Consider the following 26,074-nt stretch of genomic DNA (forward strand, 5'->3'; position numbering starts at 1 on the left):
CTGGCGTTGCAAGCGCCATGCTCTACCAACTGAGCTACAGGGGACTGCTACACATTGTCTAAGAATCAGGAAGCACTAGAAGTAATGCTGTTCAGATATTCATAGTTGAAATCAATATCCTTCATCATTCTCCCAGACGTGTATTCCTCAATGTTTCTGCTTGGTCGTTGTTGAGTCAGTCACACCGCTCTGTTGTTGGCTCACTAAGTGAAATGGTGATGGCTACTTACCCCAGAGCAGAGCCACAGGAAAATGTTTCCTCGCTATCAGTGACGATTTAGGATATCAGTCCATCTGCCAAACACATATGCTGCAGGCTGCAGAGGGGTTACGGGCATGCTATGCCAACTGCTACATCTGATGATAGCTGATCTGGATTATCCTAGCCTCTGACTGTCAATTAGCCTAGCATATGTACATTTCCCTTCAAATAGTACGCATTCTGTCCACTCTATTCATTTAATTTCTATGGTGACAATACAACCAATGGTTGTCAGGCTGCGGTTAACCCGACATGGCTACCCCACACTTCTGCCGCGAGCCTAGAATCTCCCTGGAGACCAGTTCGGTTACCATGGCACTGAGGTGTTGTCTTGCCGACAGTGGCCCACCCGTGCCACTGTCGGCAAGGTCTCTGTGTCACAATTTGTTTTAAAAGTCGAGGCCTTGTGGCTCAAGTTTTCCCCCTTGTGTGGGACTATAGGAGGCAGGCTGAGGAGGGATTGAGGCGTGTATGTTTCAGGTTAACCTCCCGAACTTCGTCTTTGTCAAATATGTTATACGGGCCAAACCAATAGGAAGAAGCCTCAGAATGTTGTCTTGTCCTCCGCAGGGACGGTTGGACGTTTAGGGGAGACTGAACAGTGGAACACATTGATTTGATTTTCCCCTCATTATCATGTCTGGTCTAGTAACATCTGTCAGATGGGCTGCTGCTGGGGTTGCAAGTCTGTTGTGTTCGACTGTACAAGGAAGAATAGAGTTTGAGAAAAGAGATACTGTACGTCTCCAAATGTGCTTTAGGTAACACGCAGCATCTGATGGGAATGGAAAGAGCACCCCATGACTTCTATAACCATCTGTAGTCTGTCTACCATTGTGTCATGTCACACTCAATATGACGTAGGCCAGGGCTAGACAACACCCGGCCTGCGGGCCAAAACCGGCCCCAAAGCTGATTTGATGTGGCCTGCCAAAGTTGTCTTATAGGCTATGTAAGGGATAATCAACGACGGGCTATGCGTTCAATGGAAAATAATGAACTACGTGGAAGGTGTGCTCCGATTATCCGATTATACCTTTTATACCTTGATTATCCCTTACATAGCCTATAAGACAACTTTGGCAGGCCGCATCAAATCAGCTTTGGGGCCGGTTTTGGCCCGCAGGCCGGGTGTTGACTAGCCCTGGCCTACGTCATATTGAGTGTGACATGACACAATGGTAGACAGACATTATTTAACACATTTGCCACTAGAAATGTGTTCAACATCCACCGAAGTAGCTAGCAAGTTTAATAGATACAGTTGAAGTCGGAAGTTTACATACACCTTAGCCAAATACATTTAAACTCAGTTTTTCACAATTCCTGACATTTAATCCTAGTACAAATTCCCTGTCTTAGGTCAGTTAGGATCACCACTTTATTTTAAGAATGTGAAATGTCAGAATAATAGTAGAGAGAATGATTTATTCCAGCTTTTATTTCTTTCATCACATTCCCCAGTGGGTCAGAAGTTTACATACACTCAATTAGTATTTGGTAGCATTGCCTTTAAATTGTTTAACTTGGGTCAAACGTTCCGGGTAGCCTTCCACAAGCTTCCCACAATAAGTTGGGTGAATTTTGGCCCATTCCTCCTGACAGAGCTGGTGTAACTGAGTCAGGTTTGTAGGCCTCCTTGCTCGCACACACTTTTTCAGTTCTGCCCACAAATTTTCTATAGGATTGAGGTCAGGGCTTTGTGATGGCCACTCCAATTCCTTGACTTTGTTGTCTTTAAGTCATTTTGGCACAACTTTGGAAGTATGCTTGGGGTCATTGTCCATTTGGAAGACCAATTTGCGACCAAGCTTTAACTTCCTGACTGATGTCTTGAGATGTTGCTTCAATATATCCACATAATTTTCCTTTCTCATGCCATCTATTATGTGAAGTGCACCAGTACCTCCTGCAGCAAAGCACCCCCACAGCATGATGCCGCCACCCCCGTGCTTCACGGTTGGGATGGTGTTCTTCGGCTTGTAAGTATCCCCCTTTTTCCTCCAAACATAACGAATGTCATTATGGCCAAACAGTTATATTTTTGTTTCATCAGACCAGAGGACATTTCTCCAAAAAGTACGATCTTTGTCCCCATGTGCAGTTGCAAACCGTGGTCTGGCTTTTTTATGGCGGTTTTGGAGCAGTGGCTTCTTCCTTGCTGAGCGGCCTTTCAGGTTATGTCGATATAGGACTTGTTTTACTGTGAATATAGATACTTTTGTACCTGTTTCCTCCAGCATCTTCACAAGGTCCTTTGCTGTTGTTCTGGGATTGATTTGCACTTTTCGCACCAAAGTACATTCATCTCTAGGAGACAGAACGCGTCTCCTTCCTGAGCAGTATGTTGGCTGCGTGGTCCCATGGTGTTTATACTTGCGTACTATTGTTTGTACAGATGAACGTGGTACCTTCAGGCGTTTGGAAATTGCTCCCAAGGATGAACCAGACTTGTGGAGGTCTACAATAATTTTTCTGAGGTCTTGGCTGATTTCTTTTGATTTTCCCATGATGTCAATCAAAGAGGCACTGAGTTTGAAGGTAGGCCTTGAAATACATCCACAGGTACACCTCCAATTGACTCAAATGATGTCAATCAGAAGCTTCTAAAGCCATGACATCATTTTCTGGGATTTTCCAAGCTGTTTAAAGGCACAGTCAACTTAGTGTATGTAAACTTCTGACCCACTGGAATTGTGATACAGTGAATTATAAGTGAAATAATCTGTCTGTAAACAATTGTTGGAAAATTACTTGTGTCATGCACAAAGTAGATGTCCTAACCGACTTGCCAAAACGATAGTTTGTTAACAAGAAATGTGTGGAGTGGTTGAAAAACGAGTTTTAATGACTCCAACCTAAGTGTATGTAAACTTCCGACTTCAACTGTAGCTACAGTAGTTGCCGTGGTAGTAGTTTAGCTAACCAAACCATCAGTCCTAGCTTGCCATTATGAAAAACGAATTCAACAATGCCAATAATGTTTTCAATTAGACTTTTGCTTTTAAAAAGCAGCTCAAACATAGAACATGTAAGAATTAACTATAGCCATTGAATTCTACCGCGCAAATATACCATGAGTTATAGGGAAATAATGCACGCTCTAGAATGCCCTTCAAGCCAATCAGAAAGAAGCATTCAACAATGCCATGGTATAATGGAGAAATTAGGTTTGAGGTATGGGAGACCAGTGTACTCTCCAGTTGGCATGCTCAGTAGGGTGATGTGCATTAGCTCTGGATTTGATGGTATTTTCCCCAAGCTATTAAAGCGCAGGGTAATAAACAGTGTGCCTCTAAAACAGTGTGGGTTGGAAATGAATCACTTCCAAAGCCATATGGCTCAAGAGGTCTAGTCAACTCTCTCAACTCTGGAGTAGTCACTCAGTGCCTCGATGGTGGCTCTTGGATTTTGTCCAAGTTTATTTTTGTGCTGTAATCTGTTCTGCTTCTGGTCATTACTTTATAGAAAGTAAAGTAATGTACACTACCGGTCAAAAGTTTTAGAACACCTACTCATTCAAGGGTTTTTCTTTATTTTTTACTATTTTCTACATTGTAGAGTAATAGTGAAGACATCAAAATTATGAAATAACACACATGGAATCATGTAATAACCAAAAAAGTGTTAAATAAATACATTTGAGATTTGGGTGTTGGGTCATTGTCCTGTTGAAAAACAAAAGACAGTCCCACTAAGGCCAAACCAGATGGGATGGCGTATCGCTGCAGAATGCTGTGGTAGCCATGCTGGTTAAGTGTGCCTTGAATTCTAAATAAATCACAGACAGTGTCAGCAGCAAAGCACCCCCACACCAAAACACCTCCTCCTCCATGCTCTACTGTGGGAAATACACATGTGGAGATCATCCGTTTACCCACGCCGCGTCTCACAAAGACACAGTGGTTGGAACCAAAAATCTCCAATTTGGACTCCAGACCAAAGGACAAATTTCCACCGGTCTAATGTCCATTGCTTATGTTTCTTGGCCCAAGCAAGTCTCTTCTTCTTATTGGTGACCTTTAGTAGTGGTTTCTTTGCAGCAATTCGACCATGAAGGCTTGATTCACACAGTCTCCTCTGAACAGTTGATGTTGAGATGTGTCTGTGACTTGAACTCTGTGAAACATTTATTTGGGCTACAATTTCTGAGGCTGGTAACTCTAATGAACTTATCCTCTGCACCAGAGGTAACTCTGGGTCTTCCATTCCTGTGGCGGTCCTCATGAGAGCCAGTTTAATCATAGCGCTTGATGGTTATTGCGACTGCACTTAAATACATTTTCAAAGTTCTAGAAATGTTCCGTATTGACTGACCTTCATGTCTTAAAGTAATGATGGACTGTCATTTCTCTTTGCTTATTTGAGCTGTTCTTGCCATAATATGGACTTGGTCTTTTACCAAATAGGGCTTTCTTCTGTATACCCCCCTACCTTGTCACAACACAACTGATTGGCTCAAACGCATTAAGAAGGAAATAAATTCCACAAATGAACTTTTAAGAAGGCACACCTGTTAATTGAAATGCATTCCAGGTGACTACCTCATGAAGCTGGTTGAGAGAATGCCAAGAGTGTGCAAAGCTGTCATCAAGGCAAAGGGTGGCTATTTGAAGAATTTCAAATATAAAATGTATTTTAATTTGTTTAACACTTTTTTGGTTATTACATGATTCCATATGTGTTATTTCATAGTTTTGATGTCTTCACTATTATTCGACAATGTAGAAAATAGTAAAAAATTACGAAAAACCCTTGAATGAGTAGGTGTTCTAAAACTTTTGACCGGTAGTGTAGTATAGAACATGTTTCCAACACTTATGTTCCCTCTTTCTTCATCTCTCTAGCTATTACATACAACACCACCATTGGGGAGCGCCGATTCAACCCCAGAGCCATAATGGACGACCCTGACAAACTGCTGTTTCAAAACCTGACCCTGCTTTCTGGAGAGGAGACCTGTCAACACATCTACTTCCATGTCATGGTGAGCACTGACTAAATTCTAGCTGAATTCCAAATCAACATCTAGACCCTAGCCTATCCGGTAGATCTGAGAGTATTGGATAGGTGGAAGCAATATGACTTCATTTACATACAGCCAATCAGAAGGTAATTCAGAGACTTGAGATTGTATTATCCAGAGCCATGTATTTAGAGAATTGGGACAACTTTTAGAATTTTAAGTATTGCTATAATTATAGACATTTAGTTGCATATCAATATTTAAATATTCCCCCATGTAATGTTAATGGCGCGGTAACATGGCTGCCATAGAATTTTGAAGTGTCAGGTACAGTGAGGGAAAAAAGTATTTGATCCCCTGCTGATTTTGTACGTTTGCCCACTGACAAAGAAATGATCAGTCTATAATTTTAATGGTAGGTTTATTTGAACAGTGAGAGACAGAATAACAACAAAAAAATCCTGGAAAAAACTGATCATGTCTTTGTCAGTGGGCAAACGTACAAAATCAGCAGGGGATTAAATACTTTTTTCCCTCACTGTAAATTCATAATGCAGAAAACTCAATGGCCCATATCTCTAAATACATCGCTCTGGTTTTATCCTATCATTATAATGTTTCCTATTCCTCAGTGTGTTGTGACGGTTATGGCTCATGATGTATGGTGTAATACAGTTGTAATAACACTGATCCTCCACATGTGTTGTTGATCCAGGAGACCACGGACTACGTGAGGCCCATCGTGTTCACTGTGGAGGTGGCACTTAAGGATCCCAACCAGGGCCCTACGCTGGACGACACCTGGCCCACCACCGTCAGGACTGAGGTAAGACACACCTGGCCCACCACCGTCAGGACTGAGGTAAGATACACCCTGCCCACCACCATCAGGACTGAGGTAAGACACACCTGGCCCACCACCGTCAGGACTGAGGTAAGATACACCTGGCCCACCACCGTCAGGACTGAGGTAAGACACACCTGGCCCACCACCGTCAGGACTGAGGTAAGATACACCCTGCCCACCACCATCAGGACTGAGGTAAGACACACCTGGCCCACCACCGTCAGGACTGAGGTAAGATACACCTGGCCCACCACCGTCAGGACTGAGGTAAGACACACCTGGCCCACCATCAGGACTGAGGTAAGATACACCTGGCCCACCATCAGGACTGAGGTAAGATACACCTGGCCCACCACCATCAGGACTGAGGTAAGAAACACCTGGCCCACCACCATCAGGACTGAGGTAAGACACACCTTGCCCTCCATCAGGACTGAGGTAAGATACACCTGGCCCACCATCAGGACTGAGGTAAGATACACCTGGCCCACCACCATCAGGACTGAGGTAAGACACACCTGGCCCACCACCGTCAGGACTGAGGTAAGATACACCTGGCCCACCACCGTCAGGACTGAGGTAAGATACACCTGGCCCACCACCGTCAGGACTGAGGTAAGACACACCTGGACCACCACCGTCAGGACTGAGGTAAGATACACCTGGCCCACCACCATCAGGACTGAGGTAAGATACACCTGGCCCACCACCATCAGGACTGAGGTAAGATACACCTGGCCCACCACCATCAGGACTGAGGTAAGATACACCTGGCCCACCACCGTCAGGACTGAGGTAAGACACACCTGGCCCACCACCGTCAGGACTGAGGTAAGACACACCTGGCCCACCACCGTCAGGACTGAGGTAAGATACACCTGGCCCACCAACATCAGGACTGAGGTAAGATACACCTGGCCCACCACCATCAGGATTGAGGTAAGATACACCTGGCCCACCACCATCAGGACTGAGGTAAGATACACCTGGCCCACCACCGTCAGGACTGAGGTAAGACCTACCTGGCCCACCACCGTCAGGACTGAGGTAAGATACACCTGGCCCACCACCGTCAGGACTGAGGTAAGATACACCTAGCCCACCACCATCAGGACTGAGGTAAGATACACCTGGCCCACCACCATCAGGACTGAGGTAAGATACACCTGGCCCACCACCATCAGGACTGAGGTAAGATACACCTGGCCCACCACCATCAGGACTGAGGTAAGATACACCTGGCCCACCACCGTCAGGACTGAGGTAAGATACACCTAGCCCACCACCATCAGGACTGAGGTAAGATACACACATCTGACCCTTGACCGCTAATCTGACCACTGACAAGTCATCACTTCTTGTTTGGCTCTTATGTACTCTTATGTAATCACTGATTAGACATGTCTGGACAGGTGAAAACCATGTGCTGGAAACCTTCTGTTCATCTGTCCAATCATGTCCAATCAGTGATCACTTCAAGGAAGTGAGGAAGAACGTAAGCGCTTTGAGCGGGTCCCATGACTGCTTGACCTGACCACTAAGCAGTCATCTCCTTGTTTAGCTCTTAGTCTATAGCCTTATGTATATGGTCCTCTGTAGCTCAGCTGGTAGAGCACGGCGCTTGTAACGCCAAGGTAGTGGGTTCGATCCCCGGGACCACCCATACACAAAAAAAATTATGCACGCATGACTGTAAGTCGCTTTGGACAAAAGCGTCTGCTAAATGGCTTTATTATTATTATTATTATTATGAGTGGTATTGTAGCGATTAAGGGGAACATCCAGGGGCTTGAACCAGTGACACTATGGTTTACAGGGCAAGCATAGTACTTGTTGTACCATAAAGGTCCAGACCTCTTGGCATAGCCGTACTATGATATGGATGTGATTGTAACTGAGCATCTCTCTCTCTACTAGCTCCCCTTCTGGAATGGTTGTGATGAGGACGACCGCTGCATACCAGACCTGTCCTTACAGAGTACAACTGACCTGCTGTCTTGGAGGTGAGCACGCACACCCACACCCACACACACACACACACACACACACACACACACACACACACACACACACACACACACACACACACACACACACACACACACACACACACACACACACACACACACACACACACACACACACTACCCCCCTGTATATATAGCCTCCCTACTGTTATTTTATTTTACTTCTGCTCTTTTTTCTCAACACTTTTTTGTTTTATTCTACTTTTTTATTAAAAATAAATGCACTGTTGGTTAAGGGCTGTAAGTAAGCATTTCACTGTAATGTCTGCACGTGTTGTATTCGGCACATGTGGCCAATAAAATTTGATTTGACTTGATTTGATTTGATCAGAATTGACTGCTTCCCCCCCCCCCCCCCCCCCCCCCCTCCCCCTCACAGGCAGTTCTGTGGGAATGCAGTCCACTCCAGGGGTGCGATTTGTCGGCGTCTGTCCGAAGGAGGGGCGGAGGGGTCAGAGCGAGTAATGGAGGGATCGAGGAGGAGGATGGTGATGGACGTTCGTCTGGAGAACAGGGGAGAGAACGCTTACGGCGCCCACCTCAACATCACCTACACTCCTAACCTACGATTCTCTAGTCTCATAGTCAAGGTGATGATTCACAGTAGACAGTAGATTTATAAAGCACTATTCCAGGACCCAAAGACTATAGTGCAACAATACAGTCCAATAAATGACAGTACTGCAGTCAACAGTATACCAGTACTGCAATCAACAGTATAACAGTACTACAGACAACAGTATACCAGTACTGCAGACAACGGTATACCAGTACTGTAGTGGTCCTCTGTAGCTTAATTAGTAGAGCATGGCGCTTTTAACGCCAGGGTAGTGGGTTTGATCCCCGGGACCACCCATACGTAAAAATGTATGCACACATGACTGTAAGTCGCTTTGGATAAAAGTGTCTGCTAAATGGCATATTATTATTAACAGTATACCAGTATTACAGACAACAGTATACCAGTACTACAGACAACAGTATACAAGTACTGCAGACAACAGTATACCAGTACTGCAGACAACAGTATACCAGTACTGCAGACAACAGTATACCAGTACTGCAGACAACAGTATACCAGTACTGCAGACAACAATATACCAGTACTACAGACAACAGTATACCAGTACTACAGACAACAATATACCAGGACTACAGACAACAGTATACCAGGACTACAGACAACAGTATACCAGTACTGCAGACAACAGTATACCAGTACTGCAGACAACAGTATACCAGTACTACAGACAACAATATACCAGTACTACAGACAACAGTATACCAGGACTACAGACAACAGTATACCAGTACTGCAGACAACAGTATACCAGTACTGCAGACAACAGTATACCAGTACTGTAGTCAACAGTACACTAGTACTGCAGACAACAGTACAACAGTACACCAGTACTACAGACAACAGTATACCAGAACTACAGACAACAATATACCAGTACTGTAGACAACAGTATACCAGTACTGCAGACAATAGTACAACAGTATACCAGTACTGCAGACAACAGTATACCAGTACTGCAGACAACAGTACACCAGTACTGCAGACAACAGTATACCAGTACTGCAGACAACAGTATACCAGTACTGCAGACAACAGTATACCAGTACCGCAGACAACAATATACCAGTACTACAGACAACAGTATACCAGTACTACAGACAACAGTATACCAGTACTGCAGACAACAGTATACCAGTACTACAGACAACAGTATACCAGTACTGCAGACAACAGTATACCAGTACTGCAGACAACAATATAACAGTATACCAGTACTACAGACAACAGTATACCAGTACTACAGACAACAGTATACCAGTACTACAGACAACAGTATGACAGTACTGCAGACAACAGTATACCAGTACTGCAGACAACAGTATACCAGTACTGCAGACAACAGTATACCAGTACTGCAGACAACAGTATACCAGTACTGCAGACAACAGTCTGTCTATTGAAGAACAAGCTTTCTTCAAATACAGTCTGAAGTACTACTGCACATATTCTAGCCATATAGAATATAATTATTCCTGAGGGAATTCAGGGTTGTCTTATGTAGAAGCTTGTCTCTCTCATGTTTCTCTCAGTCACTGAGTGTTTTATCTGTGTTTCCATCTCAGGACAACTCGGATATCAAGATAGAGTGTCGCAGTGAGGACAGACAGAGGCATGAGAGGACCTGCAACGTCAGCGCTCCCTTCATGAGAGCCAAGACTCAGGTGAGTTGGAGTCCCTTTAGTAACACGGTCGCTCAAAGTAGACCACAGTGAAACACAGTTCACCACAATGAACCATACCAGACCATTCATGACCACAGGGTACCACAGCTGCTCCTAGTGGAGTACTGTAGCATATCACAGACCAAAATAGGCGACCATAGACTGCAGCAGTGGTTACCAGAACACTAAACCAGAACAATGGACCATTAAAGACCATAGTATAGCAATACAGACCGTTTGCAACCACAGAGGGACCACAGAGGTTCATATTTACCCAGAGTTGATCAAGGTGAACCATGGTTAATCTATATGGGGTTGATCCCTGACATTTTACAATCAAGTCACCCACCTATCCCATGTACCCAACCCAACCCGGCCATCTAAGAGTTACAGAAGAGTGTCCTTCCTACCCCAACCCCCGCCAAGACGGCTGTCAGCAGTGTGCCCTCCGCGCACCAATCTGGCAACCCCCACCTTCACCACTACTTTAATATTGTCAATATTATTGTGCAACAGTTCTCCTGGGCTTGTCACAGCTATAACAAAATATCAGCTACCATTATTTTAATAAGATGGGCGATTGTTATCATAAATGACATCTCACAGTACATAACCGTAAAACAATGTTATTGATGGTTGCATTGTGACTGTGACCTTTGGCTCACACTTGTTGCGTGGAAACTCGAATGTCTTTGTACTGTTCCGTTTTTTTCTATTTTGCAGGCCACTAATGTCCAATTCTGCCCTGAAATCTGTGGACCTTTAAGTTCATATACGAATCAAAATTGTCCTCTGGGACCAAGGGTTTGTTGTTAAATTACTCCATTGAATCAGTCTGTTACAGTTGCTGAGAAGAGCGTAGAGATTTCAGCTGTTGCCGAGGTGATGACAATGATACACTACTCTTGTTCACTTTAAGTATGTTATAGGAGTAAGCCATTATGCATCACTGAATGAGAGGTCTAGAAGGAAATGTTTGTTCAGTGTACATGGTAAAAGAGGACAATGAATGTCTATGCAACACTGCATTTGGACCATTGATGTAATGTAGACTACAGAGGTTGCTTTCCCTTGCTTGGCGCATCAGACAGGATCAAATGAAGATAGATGAGATATACAGTATGAAGATATATTTTAATGGTATGTTCTGCTACAGATTCCCCTATCTGATTGTCTGTTTCAACTTTCTGACTGATGTTTAGCATAATTTCTCCACTTATATCTTCCTTCCCAGGCCTGTAATGTCAACCATATTTATTAGTCTTTCCTGTCGGCTGTATGTTTTGTATTGTAATGTGTAGAGTTTTCCTTTTTTGAAAGAGACATGTTTGAATTTACTCTTAGAAAAAGGTGCCCATAGGAGAACCCTTAGAAGAACCCTTTTTGGTTCCAGGTAGAACCATTTTGGGTTCCATGTAAAACCTTTTCCACAGATGGTTCTACATGGAACCCAAAATGGTTCTACCTGGATCCAAAAAGGGTTCTACCTGGAACCAAAAAGGTTTATCCTATGGTGACAGCCGAAGAACCCTTTTGGGTGTGCTGTTAGTTGACATTGACTGTTGATGTTCCAATGGCAGTTACGCTACCCCTCCTCTCTCTCCATTTGGCCTTGTCTACCCCTCCTCTCTCCCTCTCTCTCCATCCTGAGGTGCTGAATTTTCAGTTGAAAGTCTTTTGTCTGGTCTAGCAGGCCCAACTCCTCTCCAAAACACCAGTCTTCCTGACCGTCACTACTCCACTCCTCCATAGTGAATGCTCTCTAGCCGGCCCAACTCCTCTCCAAAACACCAGTCTTCCTGACCGTCACTACTCCACTTCTCCATAGTGAATGCTCTCTAGCCGGCCCAACTCCTCTCCAAAACACCAGTCTTCCTGACCGTCACTACTCCACTCCTCCATAGTGAATGCTCTCTAGCAGGCCCAACTCCTCTCCAAAACACCAGTCTTCCTGACCGTCACTACTCCACTCCTCCATAGTGAATGCTCTCTAGCAGGCCCAACTCTCTCCAAAACACCAGTCTTCCTGACCGTCACTACTCCACTCCTCCATAGTGAATGCTCTCTAGCAGGCCCAACTCCTCTCCAAAACACCAGTCTTCCTGATAATCACTACTCCACTCCTCCATAGTGAATGCTCTCTAGCAGGCCCAACTCCTCTCCAAAACACCAGTCTTCCTGACCGTCACTACTCCACTCCTCCATAGTGAATGCTCTCTAGCAGGCCCAACTCCTCTCCAAAACACCAGTCTTCCTGACCGTCACTACTCCACTCCTCCATAGTGAATGCTCTCTAGCAGGCCCAACTCCTCTCCAAAACACCAGTCTTCCTGACCGTCACTACTCCACTCCTCCATAGTGAATGCTCTCTAGCAGGCCCAACTCCTCTCCAAAACACCAGTCTTCCTGATAATCACTACTCCACTCCTCCATAGTGAATGCTCTCTAGCAGGCCCAACTCTCTCCAAAACACCAGTCTTCCTGACCGTCACTACTCCACTCCTCCATAGTGAATGCTCTCTAGCAGGCCCAACTCCTCTCCAAAACACCAGTCTTCCTGATAATCACTACTCCACTCCTCCATAGTGAATGCTCTCTAGCAGGCCCAACTCCTCTCCAAAACACCAGTCTTCCTGACCGTCACTACTCCACTCCTCCATAGTGAATGCTCTCTAGCAGGCCCAACTCCTCTCCAAAACACCAGTCTTCCTGATAATCACTACTCCACTCCTCCATAGTGAATGCTCTCTAGCAGGCCCAACTCCTCTCCAAAACACCAGTCTTCCTGACCGTCACTACTCCACTCCTCCATAGTGAATGCTCTCTAGCCGGCCCAACTCCTCTCCAAAACACCAGTCTTCCTGACCGTCACTACTCCACTCCTCCATAGTGAATGCTCTCTAGCAGGCCCAACTCCTCTCCAAAACACCAGTCTTCCTGACCGTCACTACTCCACTCCTCCATAGTGAATGCTCTCTAGCAGGCCCAACTCCTCTCCAAAACACCAGTCTTCCTGACCGTCACTACTCCACTCCTCCATAGTGAATGCTCTCTAGCAGGCCCAACTCTCTCCAAAACACCAGTCTTCCTGACCGTCACTACTCCACTCCTCCATAGTGAATGCTCTCTAGCAGGCCCAACTCCTCTCCAAAACACCAGTCTTCCTGATAATCACTACTCCACTCCTCCATAGTGAATGCTCTCTAGCAGGCCCAACTCTCTCCAAAACACCAGTCTTCCTGACCGTCACTACTCCACTTCTCCATAGTGAATGCTCTCTAGCCGGCCCAACTCTCTCCAAAACACCAGTCTTCCTGATAATCACTACTCCACTCCTCCATAGTGAATGCTCTCTAGCCGGCCCAACTCCTCTCCAAAACACCAGTCTTCCTGACCGTCACTACTCCACTCCTCCATAGTGAATGCTCTCTAGCCGGCCCAACTCCTCTCCAAAACACCAGTCTTCCTGATAATCACTACTCCACTCCTCCATAGTGAATGCTCTCTAGCCGGCCCAACTCCTCTCCAAAACACCAGTCTTCCTGATAATCACTACTCCACTCCTCCATAGTGAATGCTCTCTAGCAGGCCCAACTCCTCTCCAAAACACCAGTCTTCCTGACCGTCACTACTCCACTCCTCCATAGTGAATGCTCTCTAGCAGGCCCAACTCCTCTCCAAAACACCAGTCTTCCTGACCGTCACTACTCCACTCCTCCATAGTGAATGCTCTCTAGCAGGCCCAACTCCTCTCCAAAACACCAGTCTTCCTGACCGTCACTACTCCACTCCTCCATAGTGAATGCTCTCTAGCAGGCCCAACTCTCTCCAAAACACCAGTCTTCCTGACCGTCACTACTCCACTCCTCCATAGTGAATGCTCTCTAGCAGGCCCAACTCTCTCCAAAACACCAGTCTTCCTGATAATCACTACTCCACTCCTCCATAGTGAATGCTCTCTAGCAGGCCCAACTCCTCTCCAAAACACCAGTCTTCCTGACCGTCACTACTCCACTCCTCCATAGTGAATGCTCTCTAGCAGGCCCAACTCCTCTCCAAAACACCAGTCTTCCTGATAATCACTACTCCACTCCTCCATAGTGAATGCTCTCTAGCAGGCCCAACTCCTCTCCAAAACACCAGTCTTCCTGATAATCACTACTCCACTCCTCCATAGTGAATGCTCTCTAGCAGGCCCAACTCCTCTCCAAAACACCAGTCTTCCTGATAATCACTACTCCACTCCTCCATAGTGAATGCTCTCTAGCAGGCCCAACTCTCTCCAAAACACCAGTCTTCCTGACCGTCACTACTCCACTCCTCCATAGTGAATGCTCTCTAGCAGGCCCAACTCTCTCCAAAACACCAGTCTTCCTGATAATCACTACTCCACTCCTCCATAGTGAATGCTCTCTAGCAGGCCCAACTCCTCTCCAAAACACCAGTCTTCCTGACCGTCACTACTCCACTCCTCCATAGTGAATGCTCTCTAGCAGGCCCAACTCCTCTCCAAAACACCAGTCTTCCTGATAATCACTACTCCACTCCTCCATAGTGAATGCTCTCTAGCAGGCCCAACTCCTCTCCAAAACACCAGTCTTCCTGACCGTCACTACTCCACTCCTCCATAGTGGATACACCCTAGAAGAGACATTGAAAAGCTGAAATAAATCATTCTCTCTACTATTATTCTGACATTTCACATTCTTAAAATGAAGTGGTGATCCTAACTGACCCTAAGACAGGGAATTTTTACTAGGATTAAATGTCAGGAATTGTGAAAAACTGAGTTTAAATGTATTTGGCTAAGGTGTATGTAAACTTCCGACTTCAACTGTATCTCATCCTAACAGCCCTATACAAACAAGTATCCAGACTAAACATGTGTCTATGCCCCTAAGCACTGAACAGAAGTGTTTTTTAACCAAACACCCATCTGATCTTCTCTTTTTAACCTTATATGTTCTGGTAGCCAGAGATTAAACTCCATGGCATGCCAGAGAACATTACAACACATTCAGGCATAAAGTAACCTGGAGACATCAACAGTAACAGTAAATGCTTTATTTCTAGTAGCACAGAAAGACACTTAAAATGGAGATGTATTCTGTTCCAATAAAATATCTGTATAATCAAATACACATTTAATTAAAGGTCACACACACACACACACTCACACAGCGATCAAGTAAAGTGGCCTCAGTAAACCAAATGTTTCATCCGCTCCCCAATCCTCCCATCGCATTACCCCACCAAGTCATTAGCACAAATAATGGTCATCTCCTTGACAACAGAATTACCCCAGGATTATTTCCTTCATATTCTCTCCAATAAAAACCATTCTGCGGGATCTGATCTGGGGTCATGTTGAGGGACCCTTCTGAGGGATCTGATCTGGGGTCATGTTGGGGGACCCTTCTGAGGGATCTGATCTGGGGTCATGTTGGGGGACCCTTCTGAGGGATTTGAGATGGGGTCATGTTGGGGGACCATTCTGAGAGATCTGATCTGGGATCATGTTGCGGGACCCTTCTGAGGGATCTGAGCTGGAGTCATGTTGGGGTAACCTTCTGAGGGATTTGAGATGGGGTCATGTTGGGGGACCGTTTAAAAAAAACTCAATGAACGAATCACCCACAGTCATTGTGTTTGAATGGGAGCCAGACGGAGCCACAAGCCTGATGTGTTCTGTTCTGGTTGGGTCTCTTTAAAGTGTGGTACCGAGTTAAGACTCCCAGTACACCACCCTAGCTGCAAAGCCAGCCCAGTGAAACCAGCAGTGTTCCCTGTAGAGAGCAGAGGCCAGCCCAGTGAGACCAGCAGTGTTCCCTGTAGAGAGCAGAGGCCAGCCCAGTGAAGCCAGTAGTGTTCCCTATAGAGAGCAGAGGCCAGCCCAGTGAGACCAGCAGTGTTCCCTGTAGAGAACAGAGGCCAGCCCAGTGAGACGAGCAGTGTTCCCTGTAGAGAGCAGAGGCCAGCCCAGTGAGACGAGCAGTGTTCCCTGTAGAGAGCAGAGTCCAGCCCAGTGAAACCAGCAGTGTTCCCTGTAGAGAGCAGAGGCCAGCCCAGTGAGACGAGCAGTGTTCCCTGTAGAGAACAGAGGCCAGCCCAGTGAGACGAGCAGTGTTCCCTGTAGAGAGCAGAGTCCAGCCCAGTGAAACCAGCAGTGTTCCCTGTAGAGAGCAGAGGCCAGCCCAGTGAGACCAGCAGTGTTCCCTGTAGAGAGCAGAGGCCAGCCCAGTGAAACCAGCAGTGTTCCCTGTAGAGAGCAGAGACCAGCCCAGTGAGACCAGCAGTGTACACAGCTGATACAAATAATCAAAGATGAATGATGAGTTGATTATTTAAATCAGCAGTGTAGTACTAGGGGAAAAAACTAAACGTGCACCCCGTGGGGTCCCCAGGACCAAGTTTGGGAAACACTTTGCTACGGTGTCTTGAGTTGGCCCAGAGCAGAGGAGAGTACCTAAGGCACTTTCTGGTTTTACATTCTCCACAGTGTCAGGGCTCTGATTGGCCCCAGTCATTACCCACACTACTCCACTGTGTCAGGGCTCTGATCGGCCCCAGTCATTACCCACACTGCTCCACTGTGTCAGGGCTCTGATCAGCCCCAGTCATTACCCACACTGCTCCACTGTGTCAGGGCTCTGATCAGCCCCAGTCATTACCCACACTGCTCCACTGTGTCAGGGCTCTGATCAGCCCCAGTCATTACCCACACTGCTCCACTGTGTCAGGGCTCTGATCAGCCCCAGTCATTACCCACACTGCTCCACTGTGTCAGGGCTCTGATCAGCCCCAGTCATTACCCACACTGCTCCACTGTGTCAGGGCTCTGATCAGCCCCAGTCATTACCCACACTGCTCCACTGTGTCAGGGCTCTGATCAGCCCCAGTCATTACCCACACTGCTCCACTGTGTCAGGGCTCTGATCAGCCCCAGTCATTACCCACACTGCTCCACTGTGTCAGGGCTCTGATCAGCCCCAGTCATTACCCACACTGCTCCACTGTGTCAGGGCTCTGATCAGCCCCAGTCATTACCCACACTGCTCCACTGTGTCAGGGCTCTGATCGGCCCCAGTCATTACCCACACTGCTCCACTGTGTCAGGGCTCTGATCGGCCCCAGTCATTACCCACACTGCTCCACTGTGTCAGGGCTCTGATCAGCCCCAGTCATTACCCACACTGCTCCACTGTGTCAGGGCTCTGATCGGCCCCAGTCATTACCCACACTACTCCACTGTGTCAGGGCTCTGATCGACCCCAGTCATTACCCACACTGCTCCACTGTGTCAGGGCTCTGATCGGCCCCAGTCATTACCCATACTGCTCCACTGTGTCAGGGCTCTGATCAGCCCCAGTCATTACCCACACTACTCCACTGTGTCAGGGCTCTGATCGGCCCCAGTCATTACCCATACTGCTCCACTGTGTCAGGGCTCTGATCAGCCCCAGTCATTACCCACACTGCTCCACTGTGTCAGGGCTCTGATCGACCCCAGTCATTACCCACACTGCTCCACTGTGTCAGGGCTCTGATCAGCCCCAGTCATTACCCACACTGCTCCACTGTGTCAGGGCTCTGATCAGCCCCAGTCATTACCCACACTGCTCCACTGTGTCAGGGCTCTGATCAGCCCCAGTCATTACCCACACTGCTCCACTGTGTCAGGGCTCTGATCAGCCCCAGTCATTACCCACACTGCTCCACTGTGTCAGGGCTCTGATCAGCCCCAGTCATTACCCACACTGCTCCACTGTGTCAGGGCTCTGATCAGCCCCAGTCATTACCCACACTGCTCCACTGTGTCAGGGCTCTGATCGGCCCCAGTCATTACCCATACTGCTCCACTGTGTCAGGGCTCTGATCAGCCCCAGTCATTACCCACACTGCTCCACTGTGTCAGGGCTCTGATCAGCCCCAGTCATTACCCACACTGCTCCACTGTGTCAGGGCTCTGATCGGCCCCAGTCATTACCCACACTACTCCACTGTGTCAGGGCTCTGATCGGCCCCAGTCATTACCCACACTACTCCACTGTGTCAGGGCTCTGATCGACCCCAGTCATTACCCACACTGCTCCACTGTGTCAGGGCTCTGATCGGCCCCAGTCATTACCCATACTGCTCCACTGTGTCAGGGCTCTGATCGGCCCCAGTCATTACCCACACTACTCCACTGTGTCAGGGCTCTGATCGGCCCCAGTCATTACCCATACTGCTCCACTGTGTCAGGGCTCTGATCGGCCCCAGTCATTACCCACACTGCTCCACTGTGATGTCTTCCAAGCCCATACCACTGAGGCCAACCATTAGGGTTATTATTACAGTCAAAATCCTCCCCCAAAAGGACCTGGCATAAACTGACCCAGTCCTCAGCATTGTGGTCAGGCAGACAACAAGATGAACATTCCTTTGACATATCTGATGCCGACAGAACAGTGTGTGTGTATGTGTGTTTGGTTTTACTATCCTTGTGGGGACCAGAAGTCCTATTTCGCCGGTACCCACAAGGAAAAAGGCAATTTTAGGCTTAGGGGTTAGGTTTAGGTTTAGGTTTAGGAGTTAGAGAAAATAGGATTTTGAATGGGAATCAAGTGTTTGGTCCCCACAAGGATAGTAAAACAAATGTGTGTGTGTGCGCGCGCGTGTGTACAAGACTGTGTGTGTGGGTGTGTGTTTGTGTGTGTGTGTGATAATGTAGGGGTTCTTGTTTGTGTACATGCCGTGTCTGTGTTCTATCAGAGTTGAGGGATTCTTTACAGGCAGGAACATAGCTGCCTCATTAGGCATTCCTTCCTGCCCTGTTGGAATGAATCAGGGGTCCATCATGAGATGGAGGACAGTAAACAATGCTTCCCCGCCTCTCCTCCTCCTCCTCCTCTCTCCTCCTCCTTGAATGGGGCCAAGGATAGCAGTTAGTGGGCTGACTATGTACTGTATACTAAATACAGCTGGAAGTTAGGCTTGTTTGTGTCAGTTTTTGGGGCGAGAATGCCCTCACTGCTAAGTGTTGCAAGGATTGCTTTGTAATTCTGAACAGGTTGTTTGTTGTGGTGGTTTTATGTGTACAGTAGCCTCACTTGTCATAGTAGACAGACACATGGCTGGGAAGGAGACTTTTGTCCAAATTCTAAATATGATTAAGCAATACAGTGGGCATAGAAAGTAACCACCCCCTTCCAAAATGTTCACCTTTTGTTGCCTTACAGCCTGAAATGAAAACACATAAAATTAGACTTTATTTACACACAGTAACTCACAATATCCAAGTGGAGAAAACATTTCTTTAAAACTCTGAAAATTAATTACAAGTAAAATTGTAAAATACCCTATTTGGACAAGTGAACACCCCCCCCCCCTTACAATTGCAATTGCAATTGCAAACTTGCTGAGGTATAACCAACCATCTTCCAGATCACAAATCAAGCTAATTGGCTTCCATCTGTGATCAATTGTAGTGACTTTGATTAGTTCAGAATAAAAGCAGTTGTTCATAGAGGACTCCACTGCTTAGTAGTGCAATTCAATGCAAAGAATCCACTATGGGCGGAAAGGTACTTTCAAAAGCACTACAAGATAAAGTTGAGGAAAGGCACAAGTCAGGGGATGGATATAAAAATACTTCAAAGGCTTTATCTATCCCTTGGAGCACAGTTAAGACCATTATTAAGAAGTGGAAGGCGTATGGCACCACCCAGACCCCTGCATGGATCAGGCCATCCCTCCAAACTGGATGACCGTGCAAGGAGGAGACTGATCAGAGAGGCTACCAAGAAGCCAATGGCGACTTTTAAGGAGCTGCAGGCCTTTATGGCAAAGACTGGTCAATGTGTGCATGTGACCACAATATCACAAGCACTCCACAAATCTGGCCTCTATGGGAGGGTGGCAAGAAAAAAAAACACTCCTCAAAAAAAGCCACATCAAGTCTCGTTTGAGCTTTGCCAAAAAGCACATTGTAGATTCCGAGGCCAAGTGGCAAAAGGGGCTGTGGTCAGATGAGACCAGAATTGAACTTTTTGGCCTGAACGCAAAATGATATGTCTAGCGAAAACCCAATACATCTTCCCTCCCAAAGAACACCATGCCTACAGTAAAGCACGGCGGTGGCAGCATCCTGTTGTGGGGGTGTTTCTCTTCAGCAGGGACTGGAGCACTTGTCAGGATAGAAGGGAAGATGGACAGTGCAAAATACCGACAGATTCTTGAGGACAACCTGCAGCCCTCTGCCAGGAAGTTAAAAATGGGAAGATGGTTCACGTTTCAACATGACAATGACCCAAAGCACACCGCCAAAGCAACCATACAGTGGCTGAAGGACAATAAGGTGAATGTCCTTGAGTGGCCTAGTCAGAGCTCCGGCCTAAAACCTATAGAGAATCTGTGGAATGACTTGAAGAGTGCAGTCCATGAGCGGTCACCATGCAATTTGACTGAGCTTGAACAATTCTGCAAGGAAGAATGGGCAAATATTGCACAGTCTAGGTATTCAAAGAGGCTCATGAGTTAATACTCCACCAAGTATTAACTCAGGGTGGCGTTCACTTATCCAAATAGGGTATTTTACTGTTTTAATTTAAAGAAATATATTTTATTTTCTCCACTTGGATATTGTGGGTTACTGTGTGTAAATAAAGCCGGAAAAAGTCTGATTTTATGTGTTTTCATTTTAGGCTGTAAGGCAACAAAAGGTGAACATTTTGAAAGGGGGTGGTGACTTTCCATACCCACTGTATATGGAAAATATAACACTCAACCTATCAGAAAGTGAGGTGGAGCTATGACCATACTCTTAGTAGGGGAGAGTGGGGCAAGTTGCCCCAAAAGGGTAAGTTGCGTGACCCTTGTTTCTAGGGAACCATACACATAATGTATTATTTGCCCAAATATTTAGGAAGAGGTCATCATTTCATGGAGTCTGTGAAGGAAGAAACTACATGGAAAAAGTGGTAAGCAAGTTAGGTCCAAAAAACTGTTTTTCACCAAGTCAAATAAATGTGTGTTAAAGGTTTCATGATCCTTGTATCTAAACCAACGTAAACCATTTTAAGATTGTTCTATACATCGGTTCGGGTCTCTATAAACTTCAATATGAGGTCCTAAACCTAGCATTAAAGTGCATCCTTGCAGCTGTGTGGGCTAATATAGTGAAAATGTTTGCCTTGGGGTAAGTTGAGCCAATGGTTGAGCCAAAGACAAGCTGAGCAAATTGAATTGTTTTCTTGCCAGGCTATGAGGGAACAGGTTCTGGCCAATGTTAAAAGTGTAGAAAACTACAAAGTGTTTGTTAGGCGTTAAGCCTGTGTTAAAAGACTCAGTGACCACTTTTTTTGGGACAAGCTATGTTTTCAAAAGTGTAATGTTTACCTTAATTCTGATTATTTCCAGGGATACATAACATCCTGAAATATGTGTAGATATCGTTGTTAGAAATAATACTATATTTCCCTTGACGGAGTGATGCTGAATGTAAAAAAACTCCACTCTCACCTACATACCCAATCTGTTTACATCTACATGAAGGTTCTAAGGTTCCAAGGTTCTAAGGGTTGGTTTAGAATCAAGCATATGTAAACTCACAGTAGCTGCACTGTGGCTCCATGGAACCCATCCATGTTGGCAATACAGTAATTGTGGGTGTGTTCAGTGCTTGGTCTTCAGAGGGGAAATGCCCTGGTTCTTTGTTGGGTACCAACAGGGCTGCAGGCTCCTTGGGTCCGAGGCCAAGGACTTAGTCCAGGTTATTGCAGGCTTCTCTCTTTAATCCCTAATGTGGGATGTATTACTGTCGGAGGCTGGGGACTGAGGAAGCGTACAGTTTGGAATGGTTTATAGCCAGGAGATCCCTCACCCAGTGACCCAGGGCTACTGCTCTCAGATCAGCTCTACTCTGCGTCCACACCTGTATGCATGTTCTGACTGTTCTGTTGGGCAAAACTCATGGGTAATGTGACTGGCACGAGCACTGTAACTGTAACATTGATGCAAACGCATGACATTTTGTCATCGTGGTACTATAATATTCTCTCTTGTCGTCGCCCATGTAGGTATCTTTCCATCTGGAGTTTGAGTTCAGCCGATCAGTGTTCCTGGACCACGTACGAGTCATTCTAGAAGCCAGCAGGTGAGGACTCACTAAACCGCTTCAAATATTAAGCCGTTTTTTTATAACTTTGTCTGATAGATACTATTTTTACAGTTATAATCAGTGAGATAATGAGCTAATGTTCTTAGCTCAGGAGTTTCGGCTCTCCTGACTTTCCTAGTGTCAAACAGTCACTAATCAACAGATGAGGGTGGTGTCAAACAATCACTAATCAACAGATGAGGGTGATGTCAAACAGTCACTAATCAACAGAAGAGGGTGGTGTCAAACATTCACTAATCAACAAATGATGGTGAAAACCTGCAAATACTGCATCTCTCAACAATGAACTGATTCATCACACTAACCACAGACTACAGATCCACCCAGTGAGAAGTAGGATATTGACAGAGACTGAGCTATATCTCTGAAATATGCTCTCGTCATCCAAGGGTCAATTGGCATGCAGTCCCATTGGGTTGTGAGTTTGACATGTCAGAATAGTTGAAATGCTTTAAATGCTTTTTTTCTGCAGTGATGGAGAGGAGGTTACCTTAGCAGACAATTTCAACGACATCTTTCACCCGCTGAAATACGAGGCTGACCTCCTATTTACAAGGTTTGTCTTTCTCACAATGTCCTCTCTAACGTTCCTTCTCCTTCTGTCAGTCTCCTTAAATAAACTCTTGTAAAATAAACAGCTAACTAGCATATTGTATACAATTCCCTGTCACTGGAACTGACGAATTCAATGTTGATTTAGTGTTGCACAGACATAATGGCAAACGTTAGATATACAGTATACAGATATACTGTACATGAAATACTGTATCACCTTCCTTTCTTCCTAAAGGGACTCCAACCCCTCTCGCTGTGAAATCAAAGCAGATATCTCCCTGGAGGTGCCGGGAAATATTGGCCCTCCATTCAACTTCACCTTCCAGGTGAGGACCAAATGTCACAACACACAGGGTCGCGGCACAATCATACAGCAACCACGCAACAATCAATTGTCTTTACAGTGTAGAAATACTGTATATTGCAATTACATCACAAAATACCCCCACTATTTTTTATTGCTTGAGTTAAGACTGAATAAGCGTTCTATATTTTTCACAGATCCAGAATCTGGGCTTCTTTCCGGTGAGGGACCTGCAGTTGAATATAGAAATTCCAGAGATGACCAAAAACGGGAACCAGCTGTTGCAGATATCGGACTTCAATATTGACCAGGTGAGAGGACTTGAAAATCTAGCAAAGGTCTGCTTCCTTTGAGAGACCACCAAGTGTGTACTTATACTGTCTCCGTTCTAACAGAGATGTCATTCTGTCTCCTTAGACAGACGGTACCCGCTGCATACCCCCTCAACATGTGGCACAGAGCAGGGCGTCCCCAGAAGACCTCTCTCGAGTCTCACGCCTGGTAAACTACCCACACCATATGATTGCAACTATCTTACCTAAATAATGGAACATTCTTAACTAACAAGCTTGTGTTTGGTCTCTATGCAGAACCACTCCAATACTCTGCCTCTGCCGGTCCAATGCACTGTCAACCTGAACCCCTACAGGGAAGTCAGCGTCAGAATCAGGGGGGCATTACGGTTGGACGCCTTGCATGCTGTGAGTATATCACACACACACACTACTAAACCTACACTCCTTGAGCATGTCCATGAGAAGTAACTTCCTGTTGTGTTCATTCACCCTCTCTTACACCATCAGCTGAGGTTCAAAGTCCTGGAACTGGTGACGAGCGCATCAGTAGAACTTCCACCTTCAAGCCCCATGTTTCTTCATGAAGAAAGGCCTGTCAGACATGTGAGTACAAATAACTCCAAGTCAAGACACACTTCAGTGCATAACCTTTTCTATAGAGTCATTCATTCATTCATTCATTCATTCGATTGAAAACCTGTATTTTCAGTAGCAGCCTGTCCAAAAGCCTAGACTACTTTTCACTGTAGTTGCAGTTTATGTTCTACGAATATGCTTATTGGCTCCTAATAGCTATGCAGAATCCTCACAGCCAAGGCTGTTATTCTAACACACATTATTGACTGCATGGTGCTTAAGGACCGAAAGGACCAGCAGCAACACGTGTAGTGTAGCCCTGTGCTCCCATTCACTGCTCTTTGCTGCCATCTACAGGCCAATATTTACAGTTAAGCAATAACCAGTCACACAAAGTTGTTATGCACTCAACTCAACGCTCTTAGAAGCACATCCAGTTCCCTTCATCTCTGTTTTTGACGAGACTCCACGGGGAAGGAGAGCAGGGAATCATTTGTATTTTGAATGCATCATTGCTGAGATGGAATTCCAGCAAAAACAGTGATCCACACAAGATGACACCATGTTAACACTGACCCATAAATAAGCATCACGCAAGATAGATCTGCATATATTTGAGCTTTATAGGCACCTGTTACTTTCACAAACCCTAGAATCTGCCCTTTGGAAGTCTTCCAATGGTACAAAACAGCGACATGTAGTAAGATTCCCGACAGTTAACATAATTTGTTGCAGTCTATGGCGTGTAAACTGAACTAGGATCAGCTTTTGTTATTTGATCGGGGTGCCATTTTGTCTTGTTTTGGGTGCTCGTTCCCACAGATAATCCTGGAGATTAGGAAAGAAGGGGATTACAGAATCTCAATCTGGATTATCATTGGGAGCACGCTGGGAGGGTTGTTGCTGCTAACCCTGCTCAGTCTAGCTCTATGGAAGGTAAGCCCTGCCCTACTGCCCTGGAGCTCTCATCATGTACAAACATGCATGATGATCAAAATGTCCATGATACATTTATATGATATCTGGATAGTGCATTTACAGCAACAGGATTTGTGTTTGTTTATACTAGATAGATTATTGCCAGATTGCACCTGTAATTTTTACTGTCCTGGATTGCAGAAGGGACAGTGAGCATAGTGTGCCATTTCAGGTGCACTCAGGCTCTTTCTCTAAATTCAGTAGGAGTGTTCTAACTGACTGATGTCTAGACAGTGTTGTAACTGCAGTGTTATTTATTGGACGACACTGCCCTCTTCTGGCAAAGAATGATTGTACATTATTGTATGTATTTTCCCACTAAGAATCAGCATGCCCAACACTGATAAAGCCAGTTGAGATTGTTTCTAGGAAAATGATCTAGAAGTATCTATGCCTCTCAATCTCACTTCTCCTTCCTCCCTCCTCCAAGCTTGGCTTCTTCCAGAGGCAGAAGAGGAGAGAAGAGGATGAGCAGGAGACCAATGGAAAGGAGGAGGCGGAGGAGCGGTAACTAATGCAGGCGAGGGACCAGCTATCACACACACAGGGGACCCAACACTCAGGGACCGCCCCATCCCCCCGCCCCGACACCACAGTGGTACAGTCCAGACGGCTCTGCAAGATGAGACCGTCAGATCAAGACCTGCTCAGTGCACTGGATGACCAACTGTACCTGTAAGACCCATGATGAGACGTCAGCACTGCCAACCATAATGCCCTGCCCTCCACTCCACTGCCCTCCACTCCACTGCCCTCCACTCCACTGCCCTCCACTCCAGTGCTGAGACTACTGGACCCTCCTCACCTCCCCTTCCCTGCCCCTGGTTACCCACCTCTAACCTCTACCCACCCTGCCCCT

The 26,074-nt window shown here is 46.0% G+C and overlaps 2 protein-coding genes across 2 annotated transcripts in view; one reads left to right on the forward strand and one right to left on the reverse strand.

Annotated features, from left to right (window-relative positions):
* The window catches only part of LOC311111423 (integrin alpha-11-like), a gene marked incomplete at both ends in the record, with an annotated part of 28,320 nt that extends 27,744 nt beyond the window's left edge, over positions 1-576 (reverse strand). The window contains one exon of the mRNA XM_084154138.1: positions 523-576. Within this exon, the coding sequence (XP_084010264.1) occupies positions 523-576 (54 nt within the window). The remainder of the gene's footprint in view (positions 1-522) is intronic.
* Positions 577-1,257: 681 nt separating this feature from the next.
* LOC311111424 (integrin alpha-11-like) lies at positions 1,258-25,726 on the forward strand (the record flags this gene model as incomplete). The annotated part of the gene is made up of 15 exons (XM_084154139.1): positions 1,258-1,273; positions 5,110-5,249; positions 5,944-6,054; positions 7,993-8,078; positions 8,482-8,692; positions 10,248-10,346; positions 22,406-22,482; positions 22,979-23,062; positions 23,297-23,387; positions 23,563-23,676; positions 23,783-23,866; positions 23,956-24,066; positions 24,169-24,264; positions 25,060-25,173; positions 25,646-25,726. 15 exons carry the CDS (start codon positions 1,258-1,260, stop codon positions 25,724-25,726), a joined length of 1,515 nt encoding a protein of 504 aa, XP_084010265.1.
* Between the last annotated feature and the right edge of the window lie 348 nt (positions 25,727-26,074).

The sequence above is a fragment of the Coregonus lavaretus genome (assembly GCF_964263955.1).
Source record: "Coregonus lavaretus genome assembly, chromosome: 37".
Taxonomy (NCBI): Eukaryota; Metazoa; Chordata; class Actinopteri; order Salmoniformes; family Salmonidae; genus Coregonus; species Coregonus lavaretus.